Below are 12,761 nucleotides of genomic sequence, written 5' to 3' on the forward strand. Positions count from 1 at the left end.
GGGGCACAAGGTGGAAGTTTCGCTTAGGGCGTGAAACATCCTTGCACCTGCCCTGCACAGGAGTGGTGTTACAGGCAGCAAAGCTGCATCACAATTACTACATCACAATCTGCTCCCAGAACCAAGGAGAGAAACCAAAAATCTAGATGTTCAGTATTCTGTTGTGGTCTTACAAAACTGGTAAGATATGTGTTGAGCCTCCCTGTATGGGCTGGGCAACAGAGAGGATAACTTAATGCTAATTCTCACCAATTGCATCTATACCTGAAATGGAAGAGGTGTGGATGTGTGGGATCAAACATCTGTTGATGACAGTGAAAAACAATATACATGCTTGTATAAAAGTTAGTGTAAGGACCTAGTGTACTTGTCAGAATGATTTTATATTGCAAAACGTATTTAGAAGTGAATGTGGAAGTTGTGTTCATATTTGTTTTGCAGTTTGATCTGTGTTCTTTCTTAAGGAATTTAAAGGATTTCTTAGTTGGATCGTGTAATTTGCATGTACTGTAGTTGTATATGATTAGTTTGATTAGTTTTTTATTTGTGTAATTCATCAATAATTAGGACTGATAGGTTCTTTATTATAGTATAAATTTACTTTGCTAGAGAGTGCCAAAATGTCTCTTTTTATATGAATTACCTTAAAACAGAAAACTAATGGCAAAACCAAAGACTTTGTGGCTGATTTTCCCTTTGATTCTCAGACTCTGGCATAAAATATTCCAATATATATGCCATGAAATATTCCACTTTATAACACTGACTCTGGATATACAGATTACTGTGAAAGTCAGCTTTGCTCTACTTTGCATACAAACAACAAGGAGTCCGGTGGCACCTTAAAGACAGATTTATTTGGGCGTAAGCTTTCGTGGGTAAAAAACCTCACTTCTTCAGCTGCATCCCACGAAAGCTTATGCCCAAATAAATCTGTTAGTCTTTAAGGTGCCACCGGACTCCTTGTTGTTTTTGTGGATACAGATTAACACGGCTACCCCCTGATTCTCTACTTTGCATAGAATTCCACAGACCTGATACGGTACCTAAAAAATGGTACAATTCCTTTGTGTCATTATCCAACTGGAAGCAGCAGCCAATTAGTGATCCTTTGCCCTGTGTTACAAAACTGATTTAACAAAATCTGGAATACCCTGATTATGGAAAACTATTACAGTACACAAAAGAAACCAAAATGATGAGCTAAAATACCAATGGCAGGTACATACTCCCTTCTCCATAGCCAGACAAATCCCCTGAAGGATACTCCAGTTGCACATATTTCTTGTGCTGGAGGCATGTGGGTGACAGGCAGGGTCCTTTGCACGCCCCTCCCCTGAACACTTATACCAGCTAGCCATGGCACTACAACAGGTAAAGTTTATTAGGATTTTCTTCTGTAATCTTGCTACAGTTAAATGATGACTGCCAACCCCTCCAAAAAAGACCCAAGCATACTTTCACATACCTTGGTCTTTGCATTGTTCTATCCACACTTCAAAGCAAGTATTCAATCCTGCCATTTCTGCAGTACATTTCACAGAATTACTTTGACACTTCTTGAGAAAATCCTCTAGTTTTCTTATTCCCAAGTTAAAATTCTCATGTATTAGCTTTTCAATGGAAAGAGCATCCCATTGTTTCTGTTCTTTTCTTTCCTCTTCAGCTTTCATTCTCTTTCGGTTTTCCTCAATAATTATTTCTGCTTTAGTCTTCTGCCAATAAAATAAATATACTACATACATAAAACTTTACACTTTTGTGAAATTTTAAAGAACAAATGCTAATGTCTTACAAGTAATCTAATGTAACAAAGATTGACGTGTGAGCATCACTAAGTAACGCTGCTTAAAAATACTTATTGCTTATTATTCACCTATAAATTGGCTTTTATATAAAACATCTTCAAAATAAATCAGTAGTCAGTGGACTAATGGAAATTCCATGACTTTTTATTCTGGTTACTCAATATATCTTTGATATTGTCAATAACTTTATCTGATGGGTATTTTCTTCACATTATGTCATAACTATGATTTTTAAAGTTATTTTAACAGTTAATATACATGGATAAATACTAGTATTTCAATTGCCTTGAACACCAAACACACTGCTTGATTCACAGCTGTTTTGTAATTTATGTAATTATTTATTTATTTGTATTGCAATCGTATCTAGAGGCCCTAATCCTGGGTTTGGAACTATATTTTTCTAGCCAGTATACATAGATATATATAAAAAAAGATGACCCCTGCCTTAAAAAATTTGCAATCTAAGAGTGTTTCCACTGAAGGAAAATGAATGTAATGCTAAAAGATCAGAATAGTAATATATTACACCCATTTTTCACAGGTGTAGAAAACTGTGCAAGTTGCAAGGCAATAAAATCGCACCACAATTGCCATCTTCCAGCTGTAGACAACAGGATTACTCTTGTGTGTAAAGTACTACTCAATGCAAAGATTGCAGATTCAGGCTCCAAAGTAGCAAGGCAGGGCAAAGGAGAGTAGTCAACATTTTTACTTTGCTGTCTCTGAACTGTATTTGATTACAAACCGTCATTCATTTTTAGATATACATTTACCTGCATGCATCACAATCTGGATCTTAGTGCACTTTTTGTTACTGCAGAGATTACAAAACTAGACCCTGGTAGTTTCTCTATTGGCTTTGTGGAGCCAGAATTTCACCTGAAGTTATTATTTAAAGATTGGGGGCCAGATTCTCAGTTGGTATAAATGGGCCTAGTTCCACTGAATTCAGTGCAGCTACATCTTAGTAAATATTTGATTGTCTGGAAAGAAAAGACCAGTCTTTGTTCAATGCTGAATATGTTGAATTCTGTCTGCAGGCTGTACAAGTTCTTCATTGTAGATAGGTATGCCCTACAGGCCTACTGACCACTAAATAACATGTACAGAAGAGCACTCCAACACCTCGCCCTATGACACCCTCCCCACCCCTGTGCCTGCCACTCTTTCCAACTCTGCTACTAAATATTTTTAAAAACAATAGTATCTTATGCATTTATTTATTCATTCACATTTTTGCCAGCATCTATCCAGAGCTAGGGTTGCCAACTTTCCATTTGCAACACCCTTGCCCCGCGGCCCCGCCCCTTCTCCGAGGCCCCACCCCCACTCACTCCATCCCCCCTCCCTCCATCGCTTATTCTCCCCCACCCTCGCTCACTCGCTCATTTTCACCAGGCTGGGGCAGAGGTTGCAAGAGGGGGTGAGACCTCCAGGTGGGGTTGCAGGCCCTGGGGTGGGGCTGGAATTGAGTGGTTTGGGGTACAGGGGCAGGGGTAGGGGTGTGAGAGGGGATGAGGGGTATGGGCTCTGGCCAGACAGCGCTTACCTCAGGTGGTTCCCAGAAGCGGCCAGCATGTCCCGCTCCTAGGGGGCTCTGTGCTCTGCCCCTGCCTTGAAGTGCCACCCCCACAATTCCCACTGGCCATGGTTCCCGGCCAATGGGAGCTGTGGAGCCGGCACTCGGGGCAGGGGCAACACGCAGAGCCCCTGTGGACATCCCTACGCCTAGGAGCCAGAGGGAGATGCCAGCCTCTTCCCAGGAGCCAGGCAGGCACCCTGCCTGTCCTTCTGTGGGCAGCCAACCAGACTTTTAATTGCCCGGTCAGCAGTGCTGGGGCGTTCCATTCGAAAACCAGACAGCTGGCAACCCTATCCAGAGCTCTAGGAGCTTTACAATGTTTAGAATAAACAATATTGTAACAGAATAAAATCTACAACATACTAATACAATTCCAGTAACCCACCTCTTCCCCAATGTCCACTATCTACTACATTCAAATTTTTGATATCAATATAGCCATCACTTCTTGTCCTGGTTGTGTGATTTCTTGTACAAAAAATACTAATGTTCCCTACTGCGAGCACTACCTGTGAGATAAATGTTAATCTGATTTGATTCTGAGGTCACCAATGGATCTGTCTACCTACAGTTATAAACCTACATAGCCTTTGCAGAGAGCAGCAATGACAGTGTAAAATAATCTCTTCAATAAAACAAAAATTGGTCTTCCCTTACCAATTATTGCCTTAGTCCCTTATCCTGCAGTGATCTTTACACAAGGAGAGGGGATCTACCCAGACAGAGCTCAATGCAGGATTGGGAAATCAACAGCAAAGCTCATACTGATTGCAGTGGGACCAAGATTGTGCCATTAATAAAATGGAAGAGTGAATGGAGAAATGAGGCAGGAGGGAACTCCTTCAGTAAGAAATGAGATAAAATCTAGATCCCGTAATTACTGAAAAGATGGAAATCCCAAATCAGAACCCTTACAATGGCAGAAAAAGAATGGTAGAAATTTCTGTACTAGATGGTTTAAAGCAAAATAAAAAAAATCACTACTGTGCAATACATGCATAAAACAATCATTCTGATCTTATGGAGATACTTCACAGATCTTACATGAATTTTTTTGCTGTTCTTCATGTCAGAATAAGCCTTCTTTGGAGTATCCAATTGGGTTACAATTGTTTTTGAAATGTTGCCTTCCAGTGATGATCCATAAAAGCGTAGAAAAGACTGCAACTTTTGATTGCTTCGAAGGGCCCATGGATCTTTGCACATTGCTTCAGAATACACAAATGATGTTACACACATATGCATGCTTTTCATATCCCTCACCTCCTTGCCTACATACTGCCCTTCCTTTCAATTTTCGCATTGTGAGGCATGAAGGCTTTGTCTTCCCCTGCATTTCAGAGCAGCAGCAGGGCCACAATAAAGGTATGGGCCAAGTAAGAAGTACCAAGGCTCTGTTATAATGTCATGTTCACCAATACAGGCCTAGGATATCATCACTCTAAGTCACAATTTGCCAGCCTGTGGGTTGGGTGATTACGAGGAGTCCTCAGAAGGTTGTGAGTGGACAGACTCCCCCCTCTGACGGTGCTTCAGGAGAATTCAGGAAGGAAACAGGCCAGTCCCAGACTCAGGAGAGCTTGGGTGTGAAGCAGCAGCACTCACTGCTCTCTCCTCTCTCCCCAGGGAGCTACAAGTCTGCTGTTGAGTGGAGATCATAGAATCATAGGATTGGAAGGGACCTCAAGAGGTTTTCTTATTCAGTCCCCTGCACTCATGGGAGGACTAAGTATTATCTAGACCATCCCTCACAGGTGCTTGTCCAACCTATTCTTAAAAATCTCCAGTGACAGAGATTCCACAACCTCCCTGGGCAATTTATTCCAATGCTTCACTACCCTGACAATTAGCAAGTTTTTCCTAATGTCCAACCTAAACCTCCCTTGCTGCAATTTAAGCCCATTGTTTCTTGTCCTATCCTTACAGGTTAAGAAGAACAATTTTTCTCCCTCCTCCTTGTAACAGACTTTTATGTACTTGAAAACTGTTATCATGTCCCCTCTCAGTCTTCTCTTCTCCAGACTAAACAAATTCAATTTATTCAATCTATCCTCATAGGTCATATTTTCTAGACCTTTAATCATTTTTGTTGCTCTTCTCTGGACTTCCTTCAATTTGTCCACATCTTTCCTGAAATGTGGTGCCCAGAACTGGACACAATACTCCAGTGAGACCTCCTCTCTAGCACACCCATGCAAGGGCAGGCATAATTTAGCCTTAAATTTTGATAAGCTCACAATAATTATTCAGCATAACAGAAACAAAAAAAGGAAGAAAAAGTGATATTATTAACATACTGTGGAATTGTACTACAGAACAGTGAATCAAAGCCTGCCCTACACAATGATGACCTTTTGTGAAAAAAAATAATAAATCTTGTCCATCGACTATTGATTGCTTAGTATATGGAAAGGAAAACTGTTTAGCTGTTGCTTTATTTCTAATATGTACAGTTTTGTGAAATGGCTACTTTTCACTTTTGTGAGTGTTCATTAACTATGGCATTGATCCTGCAAACAATTACAGACATGTTTAACTTTAGGCATGTGAGTAGTCTTACTAAAATAATCTCAGCAATTCCCATTATTTCTAAATGGAGAAAACATTATTCCAGACCCAAGTTGCTTTTTTATATTAATTATCGCTATTTGTATTACAATAGCACCTGTGTGCCCCAATCAGGGACTGGAACCCTATTGGGCTAGGTACTACACACACCGAAAAGACTATCTCTACCCCAATACACATTGTTTCATTAAATTAGTGCAACTTTTAAATCATTTTCTGAACCTATAAAACCACCCATACTGATAATACTTTAGCTTTTTCTGAATAGGGTTCATCTGAATAGGGTCTTACCTTGAGAACTGGACTTTGTTCTGTCATAATCATCACTGAGAAGCTTTCCTGAATGCCAGTGTCGAATTTCATCAAATTCTTTTTGTTTAATAAGGGAAGTAACAGCAGAGTCATCACTAACAACAAAAGACACAACATTGATAATGTATACTATTTATGATATCGTTATTTTCAAAAATAAAGATTTTAAAATATATGTCACATCAGTAGGTTGTTGGCCTGATAGAACCTACATGGAATAATATACAATTATGAAAATGCCATTGTAAATGTATAAAATATTTAGAGTCTGTAGGTAAAATCCCAGCCCTGGTGAAGTTAAGGAAAAATTCCCAATGACTTCAGTGGGGCCAGGATTTCACTCTGTAGTTCCAATTAAGCAAAGATATATAACCATCTGCTTACTTTAATCAACACCTGAATACTTACTGTAGAAAACATTTGGGGTGATGTCATATCCCTCTTATGTGTGAAATTTATCCCTGTGCCATAGTGCTACACAAATTGTTGCACACCACCTAACTGGCTCTTTCCCATCCCAGGTGGTCTCAGGGTCTGTCTATATTTAGAAAATGTTCCCCTTGTTGCTAACTCTGGTTTAAAAGAACTGATTTTTGTAGCAATGGGAGTCCAAGTACAGACATGATTTTGGCAGCGGACATGGTCTACAGTACCTTCTTGGGAGCAAGTCTAATTGACAAGCTAAAACTCCCAGTGTGGTTCACACTGGCAACCCTATTTGGCACTCTTTGAACCCAGGTTGAATTCAGTGGGTGTCTTGGATGGTCAGAGAATGGAGGATTGTGGTCCTGTTGTGTGTAACATTTTAATAATGTGGTTCTATTCTATATCAGTTGTTATATTGCACTCATCACTATAGTATCTGAGCACCTTCTAGTAGTGTGTTAAGTGATGTGACTAATATTTGTCACTTGTGTTTTGTTCCCTCTCTCATATGGTCTCCACCGGGGGAAATTTGTGTGTGCAATGTAGTGATTTGTTTTGGAAAGGTTTGGAGGGACATTGTTTATTGTTTGGAGAGTTTTGAGGGGGTTAATGTACAGACTGCTATGTGTTTATAGCAGAGAAGGCAGTTCAAAGAAATGTGTCTTATACTTGGAATGGAAGGTGGTGAGGTTTCTGATGGTCCTTAGTTCCTGTGGAAATTCATTCCATAGTTTCAGCTCAGTCCCTGAGAAAGCTCCATCTTCTGCACAGACAAGCTGTACCCTTATCGTAGAAAGTTCCATTATGCCTCAAGAGTAGAATTGTTGATCATGGTCTTCATTCCAGAGATTTTGGGTATGTATTATAAATTGGTGGGTGGGAGGGTGTGTGTGTGTGAGAGAGAGACACATACATGAAACCCACATGTACGTGTTTATGAGAGAACAGCATCCAAGAACATCCTGTAATATATAGAAACGCCACTACAGGCTACTCTGTTTTTCCAGTATGTTTGTTTGTTTGCTTTTACATTTTAATGCATACTGTTTTTACTTTTTAACTTCCTACATTTTTTAATTAATATTTTGAAAATGTTGCCTGGGTTGTTTGATACCAAATTATGAAAACAAAAATAGTCATCACAATGAAAATTCCTAGAACATGACAAAACCACAATACCCAATGATTTAATCTTATATATATTCAGAAAAATAAAAAAAAGTAAAACACACATACCTTTTTAAAAATGGTAGGCTACTTAAAATATCTCCAGCAAATTCATCCACCACCATAGATGTCATGGGTATCAGCCCTAGTTTAGGAATATTCTTGGATTCTTTTCAATTTGAAAAAAAAAAGACAGTTCTTCAAAAGTCTGCTACTGTAACATATTTACAGCAACATCTTAGAATAATGTTCAAATGCAATTTCAGTAAAGCAAAGTCACAACGCCCTTCATTCAAGAGAAAGCAATACTAAAACAAGCCTCTACTGATAGCTCAGATTTAGCGAATAAAATATCCAGGCAGAGTTTTGATTCATATTATTGCTCTGTGAAACTTGCTAACAGAAGGTTCTGTAATGCACAGAACTAATTCCTTCTAGCCAAAGTTTTCAAACCTAAGAATTAGGCTTTTAAATCCATACTTAGGCTCCCAAATAAAAGTGGCCTGGTTTGCAATGGGAGTTATAGATGCTCATCACCTTTGAAAATCAAGCCACTTTGTTCTGCTTAGCATCTTGGGCTACTTTTATGTAGGAGCCTAATTTTAGCCACTCAGGTTTGAAAATTTTGGCCTCTGTCATTTACATTCTTGCTTGACTGAGCACAGAGAGAAGCAGCACTCTGTGTCACTTATAAATGATCAGTAAAAATGATGAGACTTTATACTAGGAAAGGCAAAAGAAAAACTGAAACTTAACCAGTAGAACAGTTCTCGTAATTTAACCTAATATAGCATTAAAGTAGGCTGTCCTCTCCCCACATGTACTAATTTATTTATGTTGCTTCTGTCTTATTTCTTGCGACACATGCAATGTAAATAATGTAACTATAGGTTGAATTAATTACCTGTTGTTTTCCAAATTAATTTCTCACCGTTGTTTCTTTCAATTCATATTTATTTTCCTTTCTTGCTAGGTCTTTTAATATTTGCCAAGATTCTTATCCTGACTTGTAGCTGCACCTAATTGTGGTGGTATTATGATTTCCAAAGGTGAAAAAGTGAATGAGAATGTGTGCATTCCTCTCTGACCATTCTTTTCTGTACCATTGTTATTACCGTTACTCAAAATAATAAATACTATGAACAGGACTATGTCCTTTAGTTATTATTCTGGGTAGAGCATGGCACACAATGTCACACAGACCTCCTTTGTAAATAAAAGGAATACAGCCATCCCACCGGTAGGGGCGGTGGTGGCCAGGAGCCCCCAGGCCCTTTTAAATCGCCCAGGTGGGCCGCAAGTCTCCTAGGCGTGTCTGGGGTGGTGCTGGCGGCGGTGAAGACAGCCAAGTGAGCATGTGGAAACCCTGGCCGTGTCGGAAAAGCACACCCAGCAGCGCAGCCAGCAGCTCGCTGGGCACCAGCAGCACAGCCGGCAACAGCTCACTGGGCACCAGTCAGTGCAGGCACAGCACTGCGCGAAAACTTCAGTCATCCCTTTCCAGGGGAACCATTGACTGTTCTGCCCTGGGGGCCAAAATTACTGTCAGCAGGCCTGAATGTGAGTGAGCTATCCCAAGGAAAAAACAGTGAAGATAAAGCGCATTAGTTTTATAGCAAGGTAAACTATAATAATAAAATCATGGAAATGGGCTGGGAAGAATCTCAAGAGATCAGGTGAGGTCAGCACTACACCTCCTCCTTCTCTCACCTAGTTTACCTCACAGTAAAGCTAAAGTACCTTATCTTCACTGTGTTTTTACCTTGGCATGGCTCACATGAATTAGTTACCCTGAGGTAAGAAACACTTTTTTTTAAGCAGTGAAGACAAGGCTTAGCTACAGTGATCCTCAATGTATCTCCTAATTGCAAAATACCCAGAACTATCTCTCCAGCTTCTGTTTCCTGACTGATGAAACTAGAGATAGGTACAAAACTAGTTGCAGATAAATTGACACATTTTACTACTTCTTCTGTTCATGAGGGGTTTGTAGTCATCCTGCAATTTTCTTGATTGCATAGGACTGAACAACACTTTGCAAGTTCATTAATTAGTGGCAGGTCATTGTGAATATCCAGAATGATTAGATTTGTTAGTTGGTTTTGTTTGGATATGTGGGTCATATGATACTTTTTGTCCCTGTCGAGGGGCGGCTGCCCCACTCCAGTAAAGAGGGGTTAAAAGCAGCCCTGGAGAGGGTGGTGGCTGGGAAAAGATAGGCTGATTGGGAAAGCAGCCAAGGCTGTGGACAGCTTAATCAGCGCCCAGCTGGCCCTTATAAGAGGGCTTTGGGCCAGAAGCTGTTAGTCTATTTCTGGCTCTAAAGAGAGAAGGACTGGGCTGCCTGGGAGCTGAGAAGGGTACCTGAGGTGGAGCAGTGCTGGGGAAGGGCAGAGGGAGCTGGGGAGCTCCAGCCTAGTAAAACCCCGGCTGCAAGCCTTGAAAAGGGCCTATGAAAAGGTACGGGGGCTGCAGAGGGGCAGCCCAGAGATAGGCAAAGGCAGCAGGTCCTAACCCCCTTGCCGATGATGAGTGGTTTACAGACTGCAGTATGCCCCAGTGAGCGGGGGCTAGATGATGACTGGCAATAGCCACTGAGGCAAGGTGGGGATGGAGGGTGGGGGGTTTCCCCAGGGAGGGAAGACCCAGAGTGGGGGTACTGCTGGGGCAGAACCCCCAGGAAAAAAGGGCACTGGGGTCTGGGAGAGACATGGGAGCCAGTGGCAGGTGAGAAGAGCTAATTCCCAGGATGACCAGTAGGAGGCGCTGTGCCAGTGAATCGTCACCCCGCCACAGTCCCAATAACTGAATGGGCCTAGTTCTTAAAATGTTTCTTGTGTGATTATTTTTTTCCTAATTCAGATTTCAGTTTCTTTGAAATCACCATTTTCACAGACATGACTGTTAACATGACTGCCAGTTAACCAATTTGCTAGAACATTTATGAGAGTTGAATTCAAAAAGGGTCTGAATAGTCAGAACAAATACTTAAAAAAATTGATTGGGATTTTTAAATGAATTTGCCCAGCTGTGTATGAAACCCTCCATACTTGTTGCCTCTGATGAAATGTAGGCAAGAGTTTAGTCAACTTGATAGCTCCTCCTAAAGGAGGAATATTTTAAAAGATTGTTGTTTCTACTAAGCAGTAAGATTTCTTTGAAATATGTCAAAAGATTAAGCAGACTGTTCTGTTCATGGAGGAATCACATATTTTCTGCAGAATAGAGCCTTAATAAATACAAATTTAAAATCATGAGTTAAAATAATAACATCGTGTAACTTTGAAGATTGTTACTATGGTACCTTTAGTTGGTGAAGCTCTCTTTTCAAGAAAAGATATAGAAGTTCTTCTCAGAGGCAAAGACTTTCCATCATCATCCTTTCCAGCTAGTTTTGATATGATACTCCACAGATATTCATACTCTCTCTTAATCTTTTCCCCCATATCCAAGTTTAACCCTAAGACGGAATGTAAACTGGAAACTAATATTTTGCTAGAAAATATTTATTTTATAACTAGCTTTCTTGAATTTTTTGCACACTTCAGTATAAGAGTGGCAGAATTGAGGACCTTTGTAAATACAGTACAAGACACAACATCAAAGTAACAAAAGAGAAAACAGTTATGTCTATTACAGAATAATAACAGTGGGTGAGATATCAACTTGAAATACACATCCACACAAGCCTTGCACTCCAAGCCTTGTGTTCAAGCATTTAGAAGTAAGCAGGGCTCCTTGCCCACTTATTCCTTCCTTGAACCAGGCAGGCAGGGAGTGGACAAGGAGAGGGGAATGAGTGGAATCATGACTACACCCATCACTCGCTAGCTGAAGCAGTGTAGGGTGCTGGGAATAGGGGTAAGGACAGTAGTTTACTGCTGATATAGGCAATAGTAATCTTCTACCCCATCCACTGATCTACCTGAGGAATGAGGAAGAAGCAGGGGAGGAATTGTGACAATGGTGTCTCTGTATGTCATAGTGCATCCCAGGGATGTTCCTACATAGGTCCAGCTTGCTCAGGTATATGGCTAATGTCAGAATCTAATATTAATTAATGTGACATGAACTGCTGTTTTATCGTTAGATTAAAATCTAGATTAGGTTTAAAAACTAATAAGTGAAGAAACAAATATGAATGTAGTACCTTGCTCATTTTCTACTTCATAGTAATATGCAACATTCTTCCACAAAAGATCATCACTTAAATCAGGCAAGTGAGTGAAATCCACTTTCCACAGCTTTTCAGTTGTCAGGTGTTTCAGAAGAAAAAATTCGCAACCTTTATGCTAAAAGGAAAAAAGATAAATAGGATGAATACACTAGATTAACTTCTGTGCAAGGTATCAATACTCAACACAAAGAAAACCTTTTTTTCTCCTTAAGATTTTGGCTCCAGTATCAGATGCTGAACGCACCTTGAAGTTTTTTCTTAATTACCCAACTTGATTTTTTGGTAACCACAAAGGTCTGAATATTTGTTAAACAAATCCATGCACTTAGACCATTTGGAGAAAAAGTGTAAAGCAGAGTGGTAGGAAAGAAGCACAGATTCAGAAAAGTTAAAGGGAATGGTGATAGGTCACCATTACACCTGACAGGAGAGTGCATTGTAAGCTCTAAATGGTAATATTATGAAAACTCCAGTGCCATTTTGAGAAGATAAGGCATTGATGAGACAGTAGTGAAAGACTGGCCATAACATATTTAAGGGCATGATTCTGTCCCTTTATTCATGTTGAGTAGCACTTTACTTCCAAAAAGTATCATTTTTGGTTTCAATTGAACTATTCAGGCAGTAACTGCATTACTCAACATAGCTAAAGGTGGTGAAATTGGGTCTTAAATTTGCAAAAGATGCTTGTACAGTAAAAACACAATAGACTGAAATA

The 12,761-nt window shown here is 40.0% G+C and overlaps 1 protein-coding gene across 1 annotated transcript in view; it reads right to left on the reverse strand.

The window, feature by feature from the left end:
- DDX60 (DExD/H-box helicase 60) overlaps nt 1-12,761 on the reverse strand; it is a 71,851-nt gene that overhangs the window by 42,837 nt on the left and 16,253 nt on the right. The window contains exons 8-13 of the mRNA XM_026648151.1: nt 12,017-12,158; nt 11,171-11,326; nt 7,936-8,035; nt 6,253-6,368; nt 4,438-4,601; nt 1,469-1,715 (exon numbers count right to left, since the gene is read on the reverse strand). Coding sequence (XP_026503936.1) covers nt 1,469-1,715; nt 4,438-4,601; nt 6,253-6,368; nt 7,936-8,035; nt 11,171-11,326; nt 12,017-12,158 — 925 coding nt within the window. The remainder of the gene's footprint in view (nt 1-1,468; nt 1,716-4,437; nt 4,602-6,252; nt 6,369-7,935; nt 8,036-11,170; nt 11,327-12,016; nt 12,159-12,761) is intronic.

The sequence above is a fragment of the Terrapene carolina genome, unplaced genomic scaffold, assembly GCF_002925995.2.
Source record: "Terrapene carolina triunguis isolate 2854851 unplaced genomic scaffold, T_m_triunguis-2.0 Scaffold66, whole genome shotgun sequence".
Lineage (NCBI taxonomy): Eukaryota > Metazoa > Chordata > Testudines > Emydidae > Terrapene > Terrapene triunguis.